The sequence below is a fragment of the Engystomops pustulosus genome, chromosome 2 (assembly GCF_040894005.1).
Source record: "Engystomops pustulosus chromosome 2, aEngPut4.maternal, whole genome shotgun sequence".
Classification (NCBI taxonomy): Eukaryota; Metazoa; Chordata; class Amphibia; order Anura; family Leptodactylidae; genus Engystomops; species Engystomops pustulosus.
In genome coordinates, this window is record NC_092412.1 from 4,540,958 (window position 1) to 4,566,408 (window position 25,451).

Consider the following 25,451-nt stretch of genomic DNA (forward strand, 5'->3'; position numbering starts at 1 on the left):
AAAATAAAGTAAAAAGCATTCTCCGACTGCTTCCCAAGTGATCCAGCTACCGGTGAGGAAACGCTAACGTGGGGAAAAGAAGTGACGGAGAAACACCCATCTAACCCCGTTTTTGGAGACAGAGCATTGGAGGTATTATATAAACTAGTTTAAACACTTCCGAAGTGTGCCTGTTCCCCACACACACGTTGGAACTGACAGACGTTGAAGCGGTGAATTCTTTTTACTTTATTTCACACTGAAATAATGAGGGATATGTATGATAGACTCTCCGACCCTCCGGTGCAGCCGGATACATGACCAGACTTTGGCCTCTCCAGCGGGCGGCTGCACAGGGTTTTATTTATACGCCAGGTCCTACGCTGACTCCATGGATCTCTCAGAGGTTCTGGACTTAGTACCAGGTAGGAGGTCCTATGATTCCTTGGGGGTGTGCAGGGGTGTGTCTGCACATAATATAATCAGAGCACCATCAGGAGGCAGGAAGGATCTTAAGGTGTGGACTATTCCATTGCCATTAGGCCCACGCATAAGGTAACCAATATACGAATTGCTGATACTTGTAGCTCTACCTGTGTATTTGTAGTCTGATCCACGAATCCCCGTGTCCATGTCTCGGTTATATACATGATACTGGGTCGGTTTCTCACCCTATAAAATCTTGTTATGGACCGGGCTTATATTAAAGTAGAACTGGTGGCAGCTTATCGGTTTGATAATAACGGTTGTGATTTATTGGTGTGCCATATCCGGAGGTAGTGCGGACAAATCTAAATCCCTTCCTGCGCCTCCCTGAACCCGTGTGTTCTGGGAGTGTCTATAAAAGGATAATTAATTGACCTTGCATACCCCTCAGGGGACCGAAACATCACGTTTTTCTTCACACTCACCTCTCCACGTTCCCAGCAGCTCCTCTCCCCTTATTGTCTGCTGTTGTGACATCATCACACGGCGCGTGCCAGCCTCTTGCCTGCGGCAGCAGAGGGGCACAATGATGATGTGGACCTCACAGCTCTCTGCGTCATCACTGATTTCAACTCTGTGTCAGAAGGGCAGGAATAAGGTTGAAGTCTCGAACCGAGTAAAAAAGTGGAGCTAAAAGTGGATGGAGATGGGCCAATCGGTGGTGGAGTCAGCAGGTGGGCCAGTCTAACCATGCCCATTCCCCATGATGCCGATTCTAGTACCATACGTAGGAAGTGATTCCAGACGTGTAGGGGCTATAACATTCATACAGTCTTCTCTGCCCCTGCTGTCATAAGAAGGAAAAAATATTGCAAAGAAGAGTTCACGTGGAGCGCTAATAGTAATATCTTACCCAAACTATGACGTATACCAATGTTAACGCCAAATTTAATTCATCAATGAAAAGAATTTAATGTTTTTAAAAAACAATTAAAAATATATATATCTACATATAAAGTCCAAATAACGCGTTTCGGGTCGCAGACCCTTTCTCAAATACAGGACAAAATTGAATAATAGTAACAGTATGGTGGTCTTTAAATAGAAAATAAGTATGTACTTACAATCATGATGTGAATGGGTAGGAAAAAAGGTGCGAAATGTGGGCTTTTGGTGCGCCGCCGGCAAAAGCCGGGTGGCGCATGTGCAGTGGATTCGTGTCGGAAGATGTTGACGGAGATACCGGAAGTATTGTAGAGGTGAAGAACGCGGTGAGCGGCCGTCATGACAACGGAGCATGCGCTCTAGACGCTCCAGGTAAGTAATGTTAGGGGCGGTATCAATGAGTGTTTAATGCGCATGTCCAGATAAAGCGCTAGTTAAGAGAAGAGACGGCACAGTGTATTTAGTTAGATATGGATAACAGGAGACTGGGGAGTAAAGAATAATAGAAATATTGCCTGACAAAGGGTAAAGTGATTAGGCCGATGTAATAAAAAAATAAATAAATAGAAAATTAATTAATCAGTATACACTTGATGATGGTAAACTCCACAATAACAATAATAATAATAATAAAAAATAGTTACTTAATGCAGGAACACATTCTGAAAATAGGTCATTAATATTTACAATAAATACATCTGACCAGATCTTGGTGGATAAATAATTAAATGCATAAATAAAAAGCAATAAATATATAGTAAAAACTAAATTATTAAAAGGAAAAACTATTGAAAAACAGCACAGAGTGCACGACCCAAAGATCGGAAAGGCCGTCCAACACAGTGCAGCAGAGGGCAACCACAGAGCCGACCTCCAAGCCACCCAGAGTCTTAGTCAGCGCAGCACAAACGCCAACACAGCACGAGTCAGCGTGCCACAGATGCCTAAGCTGGATGTGTTAGATACTGAGGTAATTATGACCACCTTGTAGACTATGTACTGATTACCCTTGTTTAGTCATTCTTATATTTACCTGCGACTGCTTCAGTTATAGTCCTAATGATTTGTGCTGCTATGTTTCTATTATACCTCTAGTGGATTTATTTAGTATTTGGATAGTGGGGCTTGTTTATCACTCAGTTGTGCTTTTTAAATGTTTTTAACTTACAACTATTTTTGTGATTAAATAAAGATGTAATTTGTATTTTGAAAATACAGTGGACATCCGTCTTCTTCTTTAACCCCTAGGGGACACAGCCTATTTTGGCCTTAAGGACGCGGCCCCATTCTTCAAATCTGACCTGTGTCACTATAAGTGGTTATAGCGTGGGAACGCTATGAGATATCCATGGGATTTTTAGATTGTTTTCTCCTGACACTTTGTTCTTCAAATTAGTTTAAAAATTTGGATGATATCTTTTGTGTTTAGTTATGAAAAAAAAACAAAATTTGGAAAAAATTTGGAAAAATTCTTTATTTTCAACGTTCTAAATTCTCTACTTTTGATGCAGATAGTCATAGCTCCCAAATAAATTCATAACTTACATTTCCCAAATGTCTGCTTTATGTTGGCATGGTTTTTTAAGATTCCACATATTTTACTAGAATGTTATGAGGCTCAGAATTTATGTGCCATTTTTCACATTTTTTGTAAAATCACCAGAACCCGTATTTAGATGGAGCTGCTCAACTTCTAATTGACACTGAGAGGCCTAAATAATAGTGAGACTCGTAAATTACCCCATTGTGGAAACTACACCCCTCAACGTATGAAAAACCACTTTTAAGAAGTTTGTTAACCCTTTACGTGTTTTATAGGGGTTAAAACAAAATGGAGGTGCAGTCTGCAAATTGTAATATTTTTTCACAATACACTCATTTTGGGTGGAAAATTAAACATTTACAATGGATTAAATGAATAAAGGCTCCACAAAGTTTGATACCCAATTCCTCCCGAATGCACCGATACCCCATATGTGGTGGTAACCTGCTGTATGGGCGCACGGCCGGGCATAGAAGGGAAGGAGGCGCCATCCAGAGCAGATTTGCTATGTCACATTATACAGGCTATAATTTTTTTCTTTTTTTTAATGTGGACCTATAGGGGCTTATTTCTTTTGCCACATGAGATGCACTTTTCTGGTACGTAATTTTGGGGCATCTATAGCTAATTGGTGAGATTTTATTAACTCTTTGTTGGTGGAGGAAATGAAAATCATCACTTTTCAGGAAGATTTTTATGGGTTTTTTTTTTTTGCCCGTTTACCATACCATAAAAATAGTATATTATTTTTATTCTATGGGTCGCCACGATTACAAAAAGACCTCATTTATATAGATTTTTTTATTTTTTTCCCATTTTTACTGCATAAAAAGTAATTTGGCAAAAATATTGTTAATTTTAGCATCACCGTCTTTCATATGCAGAACTTTTTTATTTTTTGCCTCACAAATCTGTTTAAGGGCTTATTTTTTGCGAGAAGGATTGTTCTTTTTAGTGGTCTTATTTTAGAGTGCATAACATTTTTTAAATCCCTTTTTAGAGCATTTTTATAGGGTATTAATTGAAAATGATCTTTTTTATGGAGCTTTTTTTTGTTTTGTTTTTTACGGGGTTCACTTTGCGGATCTAATAACGATTCTGTTTTATTATGCAGATTGTTACGGACGCAGGGATACCAAATATGTGGGGGTTTTGTGTATTTTATACTTTATTAAGTGTTTTTATGGGAAAGTGACATTTTAGGGGCTTATATTTTTATGTATTTATTATTTATTTATTATAATGTGTAGTGTTCAGTGTTTTTGCATTTTTTTACTTCTACATACTTGAACTTGAACCAGTGATGCTCTGATTCTCTGATGCTCTGATCACTGGTTTAAGTTCAATACACTGCTCTACAATACTATTTTATTGTAGAGCAGTGTAATCTGTCTGGTGGTGCTTGCGCATGCTCAGACAGTTTACTGTCAGACCCGGAAGGGGTCTGACTGCCATGGAGACCGGGCAGCTCCGGGGCACATGCCAGTCCTCGGAGCTGCCCAGAAGTGGATCGGATCCCCCGGTAAGCGGCACGGGGGATCCGATCCACAGCGCAAACACGCCGCGGCGTGTAAGGTGTTAACACCCGCGATCGGAGCCGGCTCCGATCGCGGGTGTTAGCGCAGGCTGTCAGCTGTACTAGACAGCTGACAGCCGCTGCTTCTGGTACCGGCTCCGTTCGTGAGCCGGTGCCAGAAGCAGGACGTTATAGAACGTCCCCGTGCGCTAAGCATCTAGCGCCGGGGATGTACTATAACGTCCTGGTGCGCCTAGGGGTTAAACCAGTGTACTATATGAATCTGGGTGTCTTATCACTTATTCTAAACATAGACCCGTCTATACAAAGTTAGTGTTCAAAGTACACAACTATTAGTGGTCCATATTGCGTTGCTATTTTAAGTCTTTTCTTTGAGATCTTGATCTAGCGCTTTTTCTCCATCAGTGGGTAGGGGCTTTGCCTCCTGCCCTTTGTGGGCCTTAGGCCTCCCCCTCACCTTTTTAGCTTTTCTGTGTATTTTGTATGTTTTTTCCTTTGACCACGAGCCTGCAAGAGCTAGCGTGGCTCATAATAGACCAGCGATTCTGGATGACAGAGTCCGGTATCTTGCCGCTTCTTCTGTAGGATGTCTCATCTGTCGTATACAAACTGCACATTGCTCTAATACACTCTCATTTTTACTTTATTTCTTTATTGCATTTCTAGACTTGAGCCTGAAACGGTGACGTTCTAGGTAGCGTCTGCCAGCGCCAGCTGATGTGGATTCCGTACAGCGAATGATGCTGCAGCCACTGACCAGACAAAGTGCGCAGCCATTCTCCACTCTGTAGAGAAGCTGAAGCAGTGTCACGGACTAGTGCAGCAATCTCATCAGCAGTGCCAGCACCATCCGCTCCTGACAGCACAGGGTGCACGTCCCATAGAACAAAGGCTGCCCTCCACAGTGCTGCAAAGGGCAACCACAGAGCCGCTCTCCACGCCATCCACAGCAGAGTCATTGCGCCATAAACACCAAGTGGACAGAGTGCGCAGTTACTCTCCACGTCTTCCACAGCATGAGTCAGCGTTCCACAGATGCCATGTGGACATAGTATGCAACAATTAGTGGTCCATATTGCATTGCTTTTTTAAGTCTTTTCTTTGAGATCTTGATCTAGTCTTTTTTGTCCATTGCTCAGTAGGGACTTTGCTTGTGGCCCCGTGTGGGCCTTAGGCCTCCCCCTCAACTTTTTAGGTTTTCTGTGTGTTATGTACGTCTTTTTCTTTGACCACGAGCCTGCGAGAGCTAGCATGGCTCATAATAAACCAGCGCAGCAGCGACATCTGACAGAGGGTGCAGCCGTTCTCCACTCCATTGAGAAGCTGAAGCAGCTCTATAGACCAGTGCGGCAATCACGTCAGCAGTGCCAGCACCATCCGCTCCTAACAGCATGCGACAGCGTAAGACCCAAAGTTCGGAAGGCAAACCACCACAGCGCAGCAGAGGGCGACCACACAGCTCCAAAGTCTGAGTTAGTATGGCGCAGACGCCAACCACACAGTTGCTCTCCATGGCATACACAGTACGAATCAGGTCGCCACAGACGCCAAGTGGAGAGCGTGCACTGCCGCTCTCCACGCCTTCCTGAGCATGAGGCAGCGTACCATAGGCGCCAAGTGGATAGAGTACTCAAACTCTCTCCTTGGCGTCTAGAGTCTGAGGCACCAGCACCAGCAGAGCCCGATTCAGCACCAGCGCCATTGGAACCGGAGGCACCAGCACCAGCAAGGCTTGAGGCCCCAATACCGCTGTAGCCTGAGGCATCAACAGGGCCAAGTGTAGTCATATCATCTGCAGCGCCAGGGCCTGTAGTGTCATCGGTGCCAACTGAGCAAGCTGGGCAGGACGACGAAGGCCCAACCACCAGTGGTATTACCACAATGCAGCGCCCCCAGAACCCATGACGCCAGAAAGGGCATGCAGGAAGACTGGAACGTATGCAGATGATGGGCTATGCCCCAACTGATGATGCCAACTCATCCTCCATTATATGTATGGAAGACTTCATAGCAGAAGAGACAGTAGCCAAGCTACTCTGCAGTCATCACTTCCACCATGGCTGCATTGTAAGGTGGTTTGGAGAAAATGTCAGCTGCCCAATCTGCAGAGCACTCGTCTAACAAGACCAGACGGCCAGAATCCCCGGCCGAGGCATGTAAAAGCCGTCTACCATAGTGGCACATACAGCTGTACATCGCAGGGGCCTAAACGACTGCTAAGCTAGAGGCCAAACCAGGCTGTCACAGGTGCTCCTGCTACCCAACTCCTGGTTCGCAGGCGCACCCGTGCCCCTCTCCGCAGCCCCGGTCCCCCACTGGCTGACTTACCTCGCTGCAATCCAGCGCAGAGTCCAGCAGCATGGCACGCACATACCCACCACCTAGGATGCGTGTGCGTCGGCTTATTGAGATTTAAAGGGCCAATGTGCCGATAATTGCCGCTGGTCGGCTGCCAATTCTGATAAATTCCTGACCCCTTTCTGTGTTCCCTTCGGGATCTTTGTGCTTCCATGCACTGTACTGAATGCTGTATTCCAAGCTGTTTGTGATTATCCTGATTTCCCGCTGCGACCTTAATTTCGCTCCTGCGCCGTCTGTCCTGACTGAATGCTTTGTCCCGGACTCCGATCCTGTGCTGCCTGTCTCGACCTTCTGCCTGCCCCCAACCACACTTCTGCCTCACGACTTTGTACTATGCCTTGGCCGCCACCAAGGACAAAGTTGCGCCTGTGGAGCGATAAGGAGGGAATACACTGCGCTCCATGTATAAACAACGGGGGTGATGTAAAAATGGGGAGGTGTTGGACTACTCCCAAGATGAGTATTACTGCGGCAGATACTGGGTTCATACTGAGATCCCACTGGACATCTTCATCTAGCCTGCCTAACTACCACACTCTACCGTTTACTGCCCTCTACAGGGATAAGGACGTTTTTCATGAACCCAGTACTCCCCTGATAAGCCTTTAAGGCGAAACAAGTCTTGTCGGGATTGGGATTCACACATTACACCTATGACATGACCCCATGACATAGGATTTGTTTTCTTCCTTTGACATTATCTGTTGCAAGCAAAAATTACCTGACGACACCTGCAAACATAGGTCTTTAATAGGGCCAGTTACTGCAGGGTCAGGTTCCAGTCAGAACCATGGTTAAATAGGACCACAGTTCCGAGGCTAGGCATACAGGGTGTAATAGGATTGTCCTGAATCAGGGTTACTATAGGGTTTTCCTGCGACCACTGAGTCAATAAGACCCGAGCCCATACAGACATCTATCATTCCTCCCTGTGTCTGACACTCTATGTACCTTCTCCTCTGGTCACCCATACTGACTTGTCAGCCAGACAAATACATTAGGGTGTACCACTCCGGGCACCTAATCTAAGGAGCTACATAGATGACCCATCTGTGATTCTTGAGACGTATTCATACACTTCGGAGGTGAGTCCTTTACATATACACTTCATTAACCTTAAGGGGACACCTTTGACAAGTTCTTATACGCTCACTTATCTCTTTCTATCTAGACTGGTTACCAGTGCCGAGGTACCGAATATGCCAACAAAGACACTTATCCACCACCTGTAAATATTTGTAAATAATAAATAGGTTTTTCACAAGCTTCAATCACTAGTTGTATTTTTTCTATGACAGCCTTAAGTGATTTGTTCGGGGCATCCCAATAGATAAGCCTTGAGGACCCCATTTTCTATTCCAGTATTTTGCTGCAGATACTGGTATACAAAAGTGTCAAGATAGAGTGTGGGTAACCAGATGAGGTATCGCGCTGCTATTTATAATACACAATGTTTACAGAATAAGTGCATGTTTTTCGTACATTTATCAACAAAATATTTATTTTAAAAATGCTCAAGTAACATCTATATATAGGGACAGAGAAAATATGGACTATGCGTTTCAGGGAGAATTTCCCCTTCTTCAGGTCCCAGTTGTTTTGTTCGTGTCTGAGCGCATAGAATTTGTGACCAAAGGTCAGCCCAGCCTACATACTGGCGTTGCGTCAGGAGGAATGACGTTATGGACTTGGAGGGGAAGATTGAAGTCCTGTGGAGCGGCTTTGCGGTGGGCTCTGGTGAAAACCGGGTGCCACTTAGACTCTGCTACCAGGTGTCGGCTTACGTCATTGTCCGCGGTGGTCCAGTGGGTCCACTACCCTTGGTGGTTGACAGTAGGATCCGACCATGGATCCCACCAAAATTCCGCTTCCTGAACTGGCTGATCTTAACACCATCGTGATCTAGCATTCCCAATGGACTGTCGCGCAAGGGGGTGTCCTTGACAAAGTCCTTCTCGGTTGAAACACGTGATGGGGAGGTGCTGGGCAGTCTCTCACCCCTTGTGTAGTACTATAATCCGCCATCAGGTAACATCTGTCATTTTATCTTGTACGCGCATTGGGGCACATTTACTAAGGGTCCGCAGCCGCGAATCCGTCGGGTTTTTCCCGAATATTTCCTCTTTGCGCTGTATTTCACGGAATTGTGGCGCACGCGATCGATTTTTGGCGCAATCGCGCCGCCTTTCGCGCGACAGAAATCGGGGGGCGTGGCCACCGGACAACCCGAAGGATTCGGAAAAACCGCAGAATTTAAAAAGCCATTTGTGTCGCAAGATCAAGCACTCACATACACCAGAAAAAAGCAGGTGAACTTCGGCGGACCTCGGCGCAGCAGCGACACCTGGTGAATATCGGCGCACGGACCTTAGTGAATCCCAGCAGAACCCGAATCAGCGTCGGAGAACCCGCCGCTGGATCGCGACTGGACCGGGTAAGTAAATGTGCCCCATTGTGTGTGTCTGATGCATTGCCACCTTTATGTAACAATGTTTGTGTCACTATGCATTACAGCTTCTGGCTATGCACTTTATGATTGTCATCTATTTTATAACTTTATATCTGTATTCGCTGCCCAGCACCTATATGTTTCATGCCTCGGAACCACCTATCCTGTTTACATGTTCTATTTTTAAACTGTACTCAATAAACTTTGACTGTTTTAGCATTATATGCTCTTCTTTCTCTTTTTGGTAATTCCTGCTATTTCAAGCAAATTAGCTTTTTACCTCCTGTGCCCTGTTGCACCCTTGAGCGCTGTTTTGCCTACGTGCACTTCTAATTTTTCAGCCCAAATTGTCTTTATAGGTTTTGTGCAGAGAAGAATAGGTGATCGGGAGCTTCTGGCCATAAAAATTGCCTTGGAAGAGTAACGATATCTGCTGGCAGGAGCTCATCATCCTGTCTGTATCTACACAGATCATGAGAATCTCCTATACCTCCAGACTGCCCAGCGTCTCAATCCTCGACAGTCACGTTGGTCCCTCTTCTTCTGCCATTTCAATTTTGTGATACACTTCCGTCCAGCAGAGACCAGCCGATGCTCTCTCTTGTGCCTCTGATGTGATTGAGGAAGAACCGGCTCCTCGTTATATTGTTCCTCCAGAATGACTGGTTGTTGCCGCTCCTGCGGATCTGCAGCAGCTTCCTCCTGGCAAGACTTATCGGAAGAGGATACTAACTTGGGCACATTGCTTTCGTGTGGTTGGGCACCCTGGGGTGCAGATATGTGCCGCTCTCATATCTCATTACTACTGGTGGCCAGATCTGGTCAAGGACAGTCGAGATTTTGTGAGTTGCTGCGCTTCCTGTGCCCGTAACAAGCCGCCATGTCTTAAGCCAGCAGGTCTGCTCCTGCAGTTGCTGATACCCAGTTGCTTGTGGACTTACATAGCCATGGACTTTGTTAAGGATCTCCCACCTTCTTCCAATACAGTCCTCTGGGTGGTAACAGATGGGTTCTCCAAAATGTCCCACTTTGTGCCTTTGCCAGGTCTGCCATCATCTCATCTTGCCAGTCTGTTCTTAGTCTGAGTGGCACTTTGCCTCTGCTCGACAGGACGATTGGTCCTCCCTCTTACCTTGGGCGTAATTTTCTTATAATTCTCTAGACTCTGAATCTGCCGATGCTGCTCCCTTCTTCATTGTCTACAAACGACTTCCAAGCCTATCCCTTCCTCTTGCCGTTCCTTCTGATGTAGAAGAATTGGTTCAAGATCTTAAGTCCATCTCAGTGCAAACTCGCCATTCTCTACTACAGGCATCCGTCCGCATAAAAATTCAGGCCATCAGGAAACGTAGGCCTCCCCCAGTCTTCTTGCCTGGACATGAAGTCGGATGTCACGGTTGCTCCCGTGACCCACGACTCAGGTCACCGGGACACCTGTGCTCCTCCGTGTGCCCCCAGCCCCTCTCATGGCTCTCACCTCTCCTCGGTCTATAGCTGGAGATTTAAAGGGCCAGTGCGCCGATAATTGGCGCTGGCTGCCAATTCTGATAAAGTCTAGCCTCTTCCTGTCCTCCCTGCGAGATCTTTGTGCTCTTGCATAAGAGAAAGCTATTCCTTGAGATCTGTTTCCGTGAATTGACTTCCTGCTGTGACCCTGGACCTGTTCCCGATGCTGCTCCTCCGTTGCCAGCCCTGACCTCCTGCTCCGTCCCAGACCCTGAACCATTGCCGCCTGTATTGACCTATTGCCTGTCCCCAACCACAAGATTGCCGTACCTCGACCTTTGCTGTCACCGCGGACAAGTCAAGTTGGGTGCAAGAGTCAGAGTTGGTAGCTAGGGTCAGGATTGGATGATCGAGATAAGGGTGTGGTTCTAGGGACAGGCTCTGTGGTGGATTCTATGATCAGGGTTGGGTGCCAGCTTAAAGATTGGGAGCAATGGATAGGGTTAGGGGGTATGGTCAGGGTTTGGAGCTATGGTCCGGGTAGGGTATTAAATTCAGGGTTGCGTGCTAATGTCAGGATTGAAAGCTAACGTCATGTACAACAATAGTAACCCCACACCTTGTATGGGGGGTGGTGCTGAATGTGGGATTTTCAGTCTGCTATAATCCATATAGAGAACATGGCACACACCAAGGTAAATTTTATGATTTTATTTCAGTGAATATTTCACATAGCATAGCCTTCACCATGATATATGAACATAAGAAAATACGGTCAGGGTTGGGAGCTGGAGTCAGGGTTGGGAGCTGGAGTCAGGGTTGGGTGCTGGAGTCAGGGTTGGGTGCTGGAGTCAGGGTTGGGAGCTGGAGTCAGGGTTGGGAGCTGGAGTCAGGGTTGGGAGCTGGAGTCAGGGTTGGGAGCTGGAGTCAGGGTTGGGAGCTGGAGTCAGGGTTGGGTGCTGGAGTCAGGGTTGGGTGCTGGAGTCAGGGTTGGGTGCTGGAGTCAGGGTTGGGTGCTGGAGTCAGGGTTGGGTGCTGGAGTCAGGGTTGGGTGCTGGAGTTAGGGTTGGGAATTACTTACTTACCCACAATATTATTTGGAAGAAATCATTTGCAATTCGATTGAAAACTGTCTGACGGATCCAGAGATGTGGTCAATGATTCCTACTGAGAATGGTCACCAGCTATAAGTGGTGGATCAGTAAGAGTGGAAAAAAGAATTCCGTGTCCAGCTTCATCCAAGATATTCCAACTTTATTTACGGCATAATTTTTAAAAATCAGAAGTGTTTAAACGCCAACGCGTTTCAAACGGTAGACCCGTTCTTAGTCATGGCTACACAGACTGAATGGTACAGAGGTTATAAAAACAAATGTGTACACATAGACACTCCCCAAACCAGTGACGTAGTACACATCACTTTCGGAAATCCTCGGCTGACATCACTGGCGGGGGAGGGAAAGAGCTAAGCTGTCAGGATCGTAGACAAATACATATTAGCATTAATGAAAGTACAACAATATTATAAAATTACATGCAAGTCTAAGGTAATGGTACAGACAGGACTATGAATTAACAGCAGGTAAAATATAATTTTACAAATAACACATCTGTTCGTGTTTTTGAGAGGTTAGGGATAAGTTGTTGGTGATGGTCACTAAAGTTACATAAAGGGTAAGTATGTTAATTGTATGATAAATACTAGTATTTACAAAGGAGGAAAATATAGCAGGAGTTGCGTACTAGTTAACCCCAGCGTCTCAAATGTGAAAAAATGTCCTGAAAGAGAGAAAAAGGGAGCATGTAAAAACAGTCAGTCATTGGTTAAAATAAGCATGGTGGACTGTAAGGGAACAAGAAAGGTAAAATTGAGGAAATAAGTAAGCTACAGTGTCATTATAGATGCTGTAAATAATATATAACTTTTATATGAATTTTAGCTATATAGTGATACAGGAGTTCATTTTTCTTGTTAAGACCAGATGGAGACCGAAAGATGTTTTATCTTCTTTCTCTAAACTCAAATGGGAACCCAGCTATTATTGGTTAAGCTGTGACGTATCATCACTATACACATCGATTCCCCATCATGTTGCGATTACTGCTTTAGAATTCCATCTCAACAAATATAGTTCATATACACCTGAACTGAAGGGCTATATTGTAGATGTGTGCCTGTTTCTCATGAGTCACAACTATTTCATGTTTGATAAACAATTTTTCCTCCAGACCAGAGGTGTTAGCATGGGGGCCAAGTTCTCACCATCACTAGCGAACTTGACTATGTCATGGTGGGAGGAGACCTATATTTACGGAGATATTAATCCCTTTGCAGATTACTTGGAGTGGTATGGCAGGTTCATCGATGGTATATTGATTGTCTGGAAGGGACCTGAACCTGCCATACCACTCTTCATAGAGTATCTTAACGATAATTCCTGTAATCTGAGATTCACGTCTTTTACACATCGAACCAGCATAACCTTCTTGGATATCTGCTTCACAATTAATGAGAACAACATCATCAACACTACAACTTTTCGCAAACCAACCAGTGGAAATACCATTTTGCATGCCAAATCGCAGCACCCACCACACACAATTAAAAGTATTCCGGTTGGTGAACTCACTAGAGCAAAACGAAATTGTAACACCAAGCCAGCATTTGCACAAGAAAGAAACAATATTCGCAAGAGGCTTCTCCATAGAGAATACCCCAAGTGGACATTAGATCGGGCGGACAATATTGTTAATAAGAAAAACAGAGACACACTAATCAACTCTTGTTCCTCCAATAAATCTAACAACAAAAATAATAAACCAACACTGGTACTTAAATATAGCCCTCAATTTAGGGCCATCTCACGTATTATCCAAAAACACTTACCACTACTAAACAGCGATCGCATATTGGACAATATTCTTACAGACGGTGGCAAAATTGTTTCTAGACGAATACAATCTCCCCCTCTATGTTCATATCCACACCTCCAACACGCACTTGGCTCTCCCATTCGGGATTTTATAAATGTGGAGCCGCACGTTGTATTACGTGTGGATATGTACAAAAAACAATCACATTTTCAAACAGTGATGGCACAAAAGAATTTTCGATAAAAAGTCACATTAATTGTAACTCTAACCATGTTATTTATGTCATTCACTGTGTTGAGTGTGACTTAATGTACATTGGTCAGACTTCACGCAAATTAAAAACTAGATTTCTTGAACATCTCAATGACATTAAGAATCCAGCAAATAGAAACCTTTCAGGAGCCTCAAAACACTTCTTGCAAATACATGGTGCAAGAACAGAGTGCCTCCGGGTCTATGCAATAGAGAAGATTGTCAAACCACTGAGAGCGGGTGACAGTAATGTCCTGCTGCATGATCGAGAGGCTTATTGGATATTTACACTTGATTCTCGGTCTCCATCTGGTCTTAACAAGAAAAATGAACTCCTGTATCACTATATAGCTTAAAATTCATATAAAAGTTATATATTAAGTATATATTAAGTATAATGACACTGTAGCTTACTTATTTCCTCAATTTTACCTTTCTTGTTCCCTTACAGTCCACCATGCTTATTTTAACCAATGACTGACTGTTTTTACATGCTCCCTTTTTCTCTCTTTCAGGACATTTTTTCACATTTGAGACGCTGGGGTTAACTAGTACGCAACTCCTGCTATATTTTCCTCCTTTGTAAATACTAGTATTTATCATACAATTAACATACTTACCCTTTATGTAACTTTAGTGACCATCACCAACAACTTATCCCTAACCTCTCAAAAACACGAACAGATGTGTTATTTGTAAAATTATATTTTACCTGCTGTTAATTCATAGTCCTGTCTGTACCATTACCTTAGACTTGCATGTCATTTTATAATATTGTTGTACTTTCATTAATGCTAATATGTATTTGTCTACGATCCTGACAGCTTAGCTCTTTCCCTCCCCCACCAGTGATGTCAGCCGAGGATTTCCGGAAGTGATGTGTACTACGTCACTGGTTTGGGGAGTGTCTATGTGTACACATTTGTTTTTATAACCTCTGTACCATTCAGTCTGTGTAGCCATGACTAAGAACGGGTCTACCGTTTGAAACGCGTTGGAGTTTAAACACTTCTGATTTTTAAAAATTATGCCGTAAATAAAGTTGGAATATCTTGGATGAAGCTGGACACGGAATTCTTTTTTCCACTCTTACTAGTCTAACGCAGCCCGTGCAGTAGGGCAGTCCGTGCCTCGTTGGATTTCCACGCATGGTTTGAGGTGAGTTGGACCTTGTTGCCATTCTAAGTGGTGGACCCCAGGGGTCTGTGCTTGGCCCACTATTAGTTCATTTATTGATGATTTATAGGTAGGAATGAATAGCACCGTGTCTAGACAACACCAAAATGTGTAGTGTAATACAGTCTATGGAGGATGGGGGTAGTAGTACAAGCTGTGCAGTGTAATACAGTCTATGGAGGATGGGGGTAGTAGTACAAGCTGTGTAGTGTAATACAGTCTATGGAGGATGAGGGTAGTAGTACAAGCTGTGTAGTGTAATACAGTCTATGGAGGATGGGGGTAGTAGTACAAGCTGTGTAGTGTAATACAGTCTATGGAGGATGGGGGTAGTAGTACAAGCTGTATAGTGTAATACAGTCTATGGAGGATGGGGGTAGTAGTACAAGCTGTGGAGTGTAATACAGTCTATGGAGGATGGGAGTAGTAGTACAAGCTGTGTAGTGTTATAAAATCCCTTCCCTTCCTCATCCAATCCCTTCCCTTCCTCATCCAATCCCTTCCCTTCCTTGGTTGAACTTGATGGACATTTGTCTTTTTTATACCATAGAAACTCTGTAACTACCTGGACCACACACATGGAGGAGCTCCCAGCCAATGGAAATGACAGATTATTTTACCCCAATTCTGTAAATACGTCCCCTGATCATTAATAATTATCTCTTTATTCTGTTTTTATGACATATTTTATTACACTCCAAACCTACTTTATAAATCTGCAGATTCTTGAATACACCTGTGCATGGAAAATACATCCATCCATCTATAGATTATGGAATATTGTATGGATTCATAGACAGGATTTGTACGGACCTACTAGAGTGTAGATGCGCGATAGTGAATAATCCCCAGAATCCCCCAATATGGCTGCACTTCCTGGTGTCACCTCCAAACATTGTCCACCATTTACATAACTACAGTGTGTACATACCTGGATAGTGGTGGGTGCATGGAATGTCACAGGATTCCAGCCAATTGTGATGTCATAATGCAGGGGGTGGGGCTACAGCAGTGGGCGGGGCTACAGAAGTGTGATGTCACAATGGCCTTAGCCTATAAAAGCCCCACCCGCCATCGACCTGGTGCCATTTGGTCCCCGCTAGTAGTGGAAGCAGGAGCTGAAACTATTAGTGGTCCTTATTGCGTTGCTATTTCAAGTATTTCAAGATCTTGATCTAGTGATTTTTCAACATCGCTGGGTAGGGGCTTTGCCTCCTGCCCTTTGTGGAGCTTAGGGCTCCCCCCAACCTTTTAGGTTTTTTCCGTATTTTATACATCTTTTCCTTTGACCACGAGCCTGAAGATCTTGCGTGGCTCATAATGGACCAGCGATCCCGGATGGCAGAGTCAGGTAAGCACGGGTGACCTGTGAGGACATTACTTACTGGGGGAATGTGTGGGGACATTACTTACTGGGGGGAATGTGTGGGGACATTACTTACTGGGGGGCTGTGTGGGCAACATTACTTACTGGGGGGCTGTGTGGGGACATTACTTACTGGGGGGCTGTGTGTGAGGCACATTACTTACTGGGGGGCTGTGTGGGGACATTACTTACTGGGGGGCTGTGTGGGCAACATTACTTACTGGGGGGCTGTGTGGACATTACATACTGGGGGAGCTGTGTGAGGACATTTCTTACTGGGATGCTGTGTGGAGGGCATTATTGGAGGCTGTGTGAGGCACATTACTTACTGGGGGGCTGTGTGAGGACATAACATACTGGGGGCTGTGTGATGCACATAACTTAATGGGGGGCTGTGTGATGCACATAACTTAATGGGGGGCTGTGCGGGGGCACTTTTTGGGGCTGCAGGGGACATTCTTGGAGCGTGTTCACATGTGGCACAAGGACAGGCCTTGGTTTGATCTCATTTCGGTTTCCAGTAATACACATGTGATGGGTAACAAGCATCTGGAGTTGTTTAAATGCAAGACAAAGTGTGAGCGCAGCCTTACAGTATTTTGGGGGAGTGTGGTTTCTGTAGTTGTATATACTAGAAGTAAAGTTGTTATTGGCACAACCAAATGTGAGGGGGTTATGTACAGGAAAGGGCAATACTGAAAGAGCGCTACATATGCATTGGCTCTGATACACTCTCAATTTTTCTATATTACATTTCTAGGCTTTAGCCTGAGACGACGTCTCCGTTCGTCTAGGCAGCGACAGCAAGCGCCAGACGATGAGAACAGCGTACCGCGGACGGACCGCCGGCCACGCCGCCAACAACAAACAGGGCGCAGCCGTTCCCCACTCCGTCGAGAAGCAGCACCACGGAGTAGTGGGGAAATCTCCTCAGCAGTGCCCGCTCCTAACAGCATACGACAGCAGACGACCCAACCACGGCGCCGCAGAGGGCAACCACGCAGCCGCTCTCCAAGCCGACAAGAGTCTGAGGAAGCACGGAGCAGGCGCCAACCACGCAGCCGTCCTCCAAGTCGCCAAGAGTCTGAGGAAACACGGAGTAGGCGCCAACCTCGCAGCCGCTCTCCATGGCTTACACACCCCGAGTCGGGGCGCCACAGACGCCAGGTGGACAGAGTGCGCAGCCGCTCTCCACACCATCCGGTTCATGAGGCCGGGCGCTATAGACGCCAAGTGGATAGAGTACCCATCCGCTCTCCACGCCATCTAGAGCCTGAGGCACAAGTAGCACCAGAGCCTGAGCCACCAGTGCCACCAGAGCCTGAGGCAGCGCCAAGGCCATCAGAACCCGAGGCTCCAGCACCACCAGAGCTTGAGCCATCAACACCACGAGAGCCTGAGGCAACGACTGTGCCAAGTGTAGTCATATCAACTTCAGCGCCAGGCCCTGTAGTGTCATCTGTGCCTACTGCGCCAGCCAGGCAGGAAGACGAAGGCCCAACAACCAGTGGTATTACCACAATGCAGCGCCCCCAGAATACACGACCCCGGAGAGGGCGCGCTGGAAGATTGGAACGTCTGCAGATGATGAGCTACGCCCCAAGTGATGTTGCCAACTCATCCTGCATCATATGTATGGAAGATTTCATAGCAGAAGAGTCTGTAGCCAAGCTGCCCTGCAGTCATCACTTCCACCATGGCTGCATCGTAAGATGGATTGGAGAAAACGTCAGCTGCCCAATCTGCAGAGCACATGTCTAACAAGACCAGAGGACCAGAATCCCCGGCGGTCTACCATCGCGCCGCTTAAAGCTGCACATCGCAGGGGCCTAAGCAAGAGCTTGCGTGGTTCATAATGGACCAGTGATCCCGGATCACAGAATCAGGTAAGTGGACACTTCTTCTGTAAGATGTATCATCTGTCGTACACATATTATACATAACTCTAATACACTCTCAATTTTTCTATATTACATTTCTAGACTTTAGCCCGAGACAACGTCTCTGTTCGTCTAGGCAGTGCCTGCCAGCGCCAGACGATGAGAATAGCATACCACAGACAGAACAGCAGCCACGCCGCCGCAGCTGGCAACAACAAACAGGGCGCAGCCGTTCCCCACTCCGTCGAGAAGCAGCACCACGGAGTAGTGGGGAAATCTCCTCAGCAGTGCCCGCTCCGAACAGCATACGACAGCGGACGACGCAATCACAGCGCCGCAGAGGGCAACCACGCAGCCGCTCTCCAAGCTGCCAAGAGTCTGAGGAAACACGGAGCAGGCGCCAAACACGCAGCCGCTGTCCATGGCATACACACCATGAGTCGAGGAGCCACAGACGCCAGGTGGACAGAGAGCGCAGCCGCTTTTTCACACCATACGGTTTATGAGGCAGCGCGCCATAGACGCCAAGTGGATAGAGTACCCATCCGCTCTCCACGCCGTCTAGAGCCCGAGGCACCAATGCCAGAGCCTGAGGCAGTGCCAAAGACATCAGAACCTGAGGCTCCAGCACCACCAGAGCTTGAGCCACAAACACCACGAGAGCCTGAGGCATCGACTGTGCCAAGTGTAGTCATATCAACTGCAGCGCCAGGCCCTGTAGTGTCATCTGTGCCTACTGCGCCAGATAGGCAGAAGGGTGAAGGCCCAACCACCAGTGGTATTACCACAACGCAGTGCCCCCAGAATACACGACCCCGGAGAGTGCGCGCTGGAAGATTGGAACGTCTGCAGATGATGAGCTACGCCCCAACTGATGATGCCAACTCATCCTGCATCATATGTATGGAAGACTTCACAGTAGAAGAGTCTGCAGCCAAGCTGCCCTGCAGTCATCACTTTCACCATGGCTGCATCGTAAGGTGGATTGGAGAAAATGTCAGCTGCCCAATCTGCAGAGCACTCGTCTAACAAGACCAGAGGACCAGAATCCCCGGCGGTCTACCATCGCGCCGCTTAAAGCTGCACATCGCAGGGGCCCAAGCAAGAGCTTGCGTGGCTCATAATGGACCAGTGGATCCCGGATCACAGAATCAGTTAAGTGGACACTTCTTCTGTAAGATGTATCATCTGTCGTACATATATTATACATAGATTTAATACACTCTCAATTTTTCTATATTACATTTCTAGACTTTAGCCCGAGAAGACGTCTCTGTTCGTCTAGGCAGCGTCTGCCAGCGCCAGATGATGAGAATAGCGTACCGCGGATGGACCGCCGGCCACACCACTGCAGCCGCCAATAACAAACAGGACGCAGCCGTTCCCCACTCCGTCGAGAAGCAGCACCACGGAGTAGTGGGGAAATCTCCTCAGCAGTGCCCGCTCCGAACAGCATACAACAGCGGACGACGCAATCACAGCGCCGCAGAGGGCAACCACGCAGCTGCTCTCCAAGCTGCCAAGAGTCTGAGGAAACACAGAGCAGGCGCCAACCACCCAGCCGCTCTCCATGGCATACACACCCTGAGTTGGGGAGCCACAGACGCCAGGTGGACAGAGTGCACAGCCGCTCTCCACACCATCCGGTTCATGAGGCAGCGCGCCATAGACGCCAAGTGGATAGAGTACCCATCCGCTCTCCACGCCGTCTAGAGCCTGAGGCACCAATGCCAGAGCCTGAGGCAGTGCCAAAGACATCAGAACCTGAGGCTCCAGCACCACAAGAGCTTGAGCCACCAACACCACGAGAGCCTTAGGCATCGACTGTGCCAAGTGTAGTCATATCAACTGCTGCGCCAGGCCCTGTAGTGTCATCTGTGCCTACTGCGCCAGCTAGGCAGGAGGATGAAGGCCCAACCACCAGTGGTATTACCACAACGCAGCACCCCCAGAATACATGACGCCGGAGAGGGCGCGCTGGATGATTGGAACGTCTGCAGATGATGAGCTACGCCCCAACTGATGACACCAACTCATCCTGCATCATATGTATGGAAGACTTCATAGCAGAAGAGTCTGTAGCCAAGCTGCCCTGCAGTCATCACTTCCACCATGGCTGCATCATAAGGTGGATTGGAGAAAATGTCAGCTGCCCAATCTGCAGAGCACTCGTCCAACAAGACCAGACAAACATAATACCCGGCGGTCTACCATCGTGCCGCTTAAAGCTGCACATCGCAGGGGCCTAAGCAAGAGTTTCGTGGTTCATAATGGAACCACGGATCCCCGATCACAGAATTAGGTAAGTGGACACTTCTTCTGTAAGATGTATCATCTGTCGTACACAACAAATTATACATAGCTCTAATACACTCTGAATTTTTATTCATTACATTTCTAGACTTTAGCTTGAGATCACATCTCCGTTCGTCTAGGCAGCATTTGCCAACTCCAGCCGATGTGGAAACCATACCACGCATGGACCGCCGACCACTCCGCCGAAGAGGCCGACCAAACACAGGGCGCAGCCATTCTCCACTCCGTCGAGAAGCTGAAGCAGCACAACAGACTTGTGCGGCAATCTCATCAGCAGAGCCAGCAGATCCACTCCTAGCAGCATATGACAGAGTACGTCCCAAAGATCGGAAGGCCCCCAACCACAGCGCCGCAGAGGCCAACCCCGCAACAGCTCTCTAAGCAACCCAGAGTCTGAGTTAGCAAAGCGCAGAGGCCAACCACGCAGCCGCACTCCACGGCATACACACCCTGAGTCAGTGCTCCACAGACGCTAAGCGGAAAGAGTGCGCAGCCGCTCTCCACGCCATCCAGAGCATCAGACAGCGCGCCATAGACACCAAGTGGATAGAGTACCCATCCGCTCTTTACACCTTCCAGAGCATGAGAAAGTGTGCCATAGTCCAGAGCTTGAGACATTGGGGCACATTTACTTACCCGGTCCTGTCGCGATCCAGCGGCGCGTTCTCCGTCGAGGATTCGGGTCTTCCGGTGATGCACTAAGGTCGTGTACCCGATGTCCACCAGGTGTCCCTGCTGCGCCGATGTTCGTCGGAGTTCACCATTCTATCCTGGGTGCAGGTAAGCGCGTGTGAAGCGACACAGGGTTTTGGCATGCGCCAATATTACGGGGACATTCAGGGAAAAACTGTGCAAATCGGTAATATTCGTGAAACCCGATGAAAAATTGCGATTCGGGCCCTTAGTAAATGACCCCCAGTGCGTCATAGATGCCAAGTGGATAGTGTACCCTCAGCTCTCCACCCCGTCTAGAGCCTGAAGCACCAGCACCACCATAGCCTGAGGTATCAACACCACCAGTCATATCTAGTAGCTTGATGTTCAGACTAAGGGAAATAAGAACAGAGGAGCAACTAACAAGGCCCACTCCCAATCGGCCACAAAATGCAAACAAAACCAAAAAGAAGTTAGTGCTCTACTCCAATATGCAAATCCATCCGTATTTGATCCACAGAACAGTCTCAAGATCTTACGAAATGGTTAAAAATAGAGGAGTTCCATGGTAATTCCTCCTGGCTTTCTGTGAATTTCCTGCAGTAGTCTCGACAGTGGACCTCGTTCCACGAAGATCCTGTGCTGGAAATTTGGTACAGAGAGTGCGGATTACCGGGGTAAACAAGTAAAAATGTTTTATTATCTTATACTCACAAAAATACGTTTATAAAAGCGCGCATCACATGAAAGTCCATACGGACGCCAAACAGCTTGCCCGACCTAGGTTTCGCCCACTCTGGCTTCTTCCGGGGCCTGATGTCTGACGTCCGGGGTCCAGATCCCAAGGCTGCTCATATTGGTTACAAATTACATTGAATAAAATCACATATACATTCTACATATAAAAGATTCCATAAAAACATATACATTATAAATATTAGCGATACAAACAAATACGTAGTTTATTCACTCAACAATATTGCGCTTAAACAGATAACAACTCTATCTCCCTACAGTAACCATAATGGGGGTCATTTACTAAGGGGCCGAATCGCGTTTTTCAGGCAGGTTACCCGAATTTTTACGTTTTGTGCCGATTTCCCCTGAATTGCCCCGGGTTTTTGGCGCACGCGATCGGATTGTGGCGCATCGGTGCCAGCATGCACGTGATGGAAATCGGGGGGCGTGGCCGTATGAAAACTCGACGGATTCGGAGAAACCACCGTATTTAAAAAAAAAAAAAAGTGTTGCTTGACACGCGCTTACCTGGACCCGGCCCGGCTTGGTGAACTTCAGTGAACCTTGACAGAGAACGCGCCGCTGGATCGCGAATGGACCGGGTAAGTAAATCTGCCCCAATGAGTTTGCCACATACATTGCCCGATGGCCAGCGGTATACGGAGTATGTAAATCCTTACGTTGGTTGTTAGCTATTTTAGAATAAAAAGCTTATTTTGAAGTACTCTCACTAATCAAGCGTAACTATCCCTCATCACACCCTCTATAATCGGCCAATCACAGAGAGAACTAGAAAGCCAATCAGTACGCGAGTTCCCCGCACACCCACAATCCATCCCTTTGAATCAAGCCAATCCCGCTTGTACATTCAACGGCTGACTGAAGGCATAAACTACCCGTATCTTTAAGTAAAACGCATTGGCCCCTTAATGCCGAAGTAAACCCCTTATCAACCAACTTATGAATAAAACAGATCACAACTCTTGTTGGGTGTAAAAAGGTCGCAGCTTTATTATCTCCATGCAACAAAGCCAAAGGCTTAAGGCACTTGAAATTTTAATTGTTTCCCTCGAGCTCGGCCGCTGTATGCCAGCTGGACTCCCAGCTAGCAAGTCGGCCAGCTTAGCCTTTTCCAACACATTTCTCACTTTCCGCCACCAGCAGTAACGTGTACACGTACACGGTGCTGCGACCCCCACCCAGCAAGAAGAGCGCCTGCTCAACCCCATCCTGGATACTGGACAAAAATATGTCTAGGCCTATATCGTTCAAATGTGCCCCATCTTCCCTCATCAAGTTGGCATTGCTACTCTCCAATTCCCTGTGACAGACCACCACCCCACAGCTGTGCGGTCCCAGGCACCCTGCCAGATCACCCGATGGACAACCTCTGACCAAACCAACACGATTTCTGAAAAGAACGAAATAATTCGCTCTATATCCTGCCGCATCAAGGTGAGCAACTCCCCTACCTTGACCGAACAGAGGTCATTGCCACCAGCATGAAACACCAGGACCACCGGATCCAGGGAAGTTCTGCTAATGGCCACCACTTCTCGAAGGACCTGAACCTAGATACCCCTCCAGCACACATCAGCTTGATGGAAACCCAAATTGCGACCACCAGGGCGGAACGCGGCCCTCTGGCCTGCCCAAAATATGTATGAGTGCCCCAACAACCACACCACCGGACGAGGGCGCACCATGGAAGACACTCCTGAAAAATAAAAGAGAAGGTAAACCAACACATCACAACAAATCCGACCGTATGTACGGTGCAAAACACGCAGATCTCCACCGGCCTATCCTCATAACTTCAGAATCAGGGAGCCCATCCCTCGCTCCCTCGGTGGCCGCCCCTATTCTAAACAAATGAGTCCCATAGCTCAAAGGATTCACACCCAAAATACCCAAGCACTTGCGAAACACCGCCTGGAACTGGTAGCGAGAAAGTGGGAAACCATCCTTGTGCACCAAGAACCGTGATCCCTGGAAAGGAGTTGACATAAATTCCCGTACCAAAGTAAAGGGGCAAGTTGGGCCCTCAACTGAAACTAAACGAACCCAGGAGCCTCGACCAAAGACATCGGTCTTGGAACGACGGACCCCAAGGCGGACTACGCCCGGGCCCAGAACCACATCCCCTTTCATAAGGCCGCCTGGGTGGGAAGCAGAAGGAGGGACCAACTCACCCACCCGGAAAGCCCCGAAGAAGGCCAAGCTAAAGGCAACAGAGAAGAGCAAAGTCTCGTGAGGAGAGGAGCAAAGTACGGAACATCCTCTAATCAAATTGCATAACAGTGAAAATGAAACCGGCCTCCGAGACTCCGCAGGGGAGTGTTCCCTTCTCCATCCCTTCAAAGCTTGCCTAATGATAAAGGTTTTGGTAACATCAGCAAAACGTACAACTGCAAAAAGAATGCTTTTCCCGCTAGGTGACGCAGCGCCACTGATCCCGAAACTCCCATCTCCCTTAAACCCACCACATAATCATTAGTGACTCATATCCTTTCGGCCTGATCCCTCCAAACATCCCCAGCGCCGGCAACAGTTAACCAAGACTCCCACGCCTTACCATACTGCTGCCACGTTGCTGGAGCAACAGAAGAACGCACCATCGCCATCAGACATGTATCAGGTTCCACAAATGCGGAGGGCACGGACGGCCCTCCACCACTGCCGCTGGGAATCGCTGCAGAAAAACCTGAATATCAAGTCGAGATAGAGGGTCAGCCAAAATGTTATCAACACCTGGTACATGACAGGCTCTAAACGTAAATGTTCCACTCCAAGCACCTCAGGACCAAGTGCCGGAGTAGGGCAAGAACCGGGAGGGAAGAGGAAGTAAGCTTATTCAACGAATATACCACTCCCAAATTGTCCGACCAAAAACATATGCGCCTGTTTGCAAAGGAGGAGCCCCACAATTCCACTGCCACCACCACAAGGAAAAAAGAACCAGAAGGGTCATGTTCTTTACTAGCCCTGAAGCCGACCACGAAGGCGGCCAAGACTCCGCGCACCACCCCGTGCCAAAAATAGCACCGAAACTGAGGGACCCCGCAACGTCCGTAAAAAGCTCCAGCTCCGCGTTGGGCACCTCAGGAGCCTGCCAACACGTCATACCGTTATAGGACTGCAAGAAGTGGAGCCAGACCTGCAAATTGGCCCAAAGTGGAAAGGAAACACGGATTTGGTGATGAGGGCTTAGGGCCCCCCTTGTAGCCAAAGACAGCCTACGAAAGAAAATCCTGCCCATGGGCATAACTCTGCACGCAAAAACTAACAAGCCCAACAGTGACTGCAGCTGACGCAGAGTAACCCTCTTGGACGCCCGGGCGCCCCTCACCAAGCCCACCAGTTTCTCCAGTTTATCCCTTGGATATGACCGTACAAGGACCCTCGTTTTTTTCCACAGAAAGAGGGATTCCAAAATGGGACATTAAAAAAATTGGAAAGTAGGTGCGAACATACTGAGGACTCAGCAGGGCCCACAAACAAAAAAAACG

General features: G+C 47.2%; 1 protein-coding gene across 2 annotated transcripts; it reads left to right on the forward strand.

Annotated features, from left to right (window-relative positions):
* The first annotated feature begins 16,091 nt into the window (after positions 1 to 16,091).
* On the forward strand, positions 16,092 to 22,833 carry LOC140117146 (uncharacterized). 2 transcript variants are annotated; one of them, XR_011852993.1, is made up of 4 exons: positions 16,092 to 16,339; positions 17,115 to 18,240; positions 18,337 to 20,536; positions 20,636 to 22,833. XR_011852993.1 is itself a non-coding variant. In XM_072133610.1 (2 exons), the coding sequence occupies exons 1-2, from the start codon at positions 16,309 to 16,311 to the stop codon at positions 18,113 to 18,115; spliced, it is 1,032 nt and encodes a 343-aa protein (XP_071989711.1). In that variant the 5' UTR covers positions 16,092 to 16,308; the 3' UTR covers positions 18,116 to 18,316. The 2 variants fall into 2 exon arrangements, 1 of the variants encoding a protein (XP_071989711.1); XM_072133610.1 differs by lacking the exons at positions 18,337 to 20,536; positions 20,636 to 22,833 and having other exon boundaries at positions 17,115 to 18,316.
* The last annotated feature ends 2,618 nt before the right edge of the window (positions 22,834 to 25,451 follow it).

Coding starts and splice junctions, on each gene's coding strand:
- LOC140117146 (XM_072133610.1), top strand. CDS start 16,309: ATGGACCAGCGATCCCGGATGGCAGAGTCAG. Junction 16,340..17,114: donor ATCCCGGATGGCAGAGTCAG/GTAAGCACGGGT, acceptor TTACATTTCTAG/GCTTTAGCCTGAGACGACGT.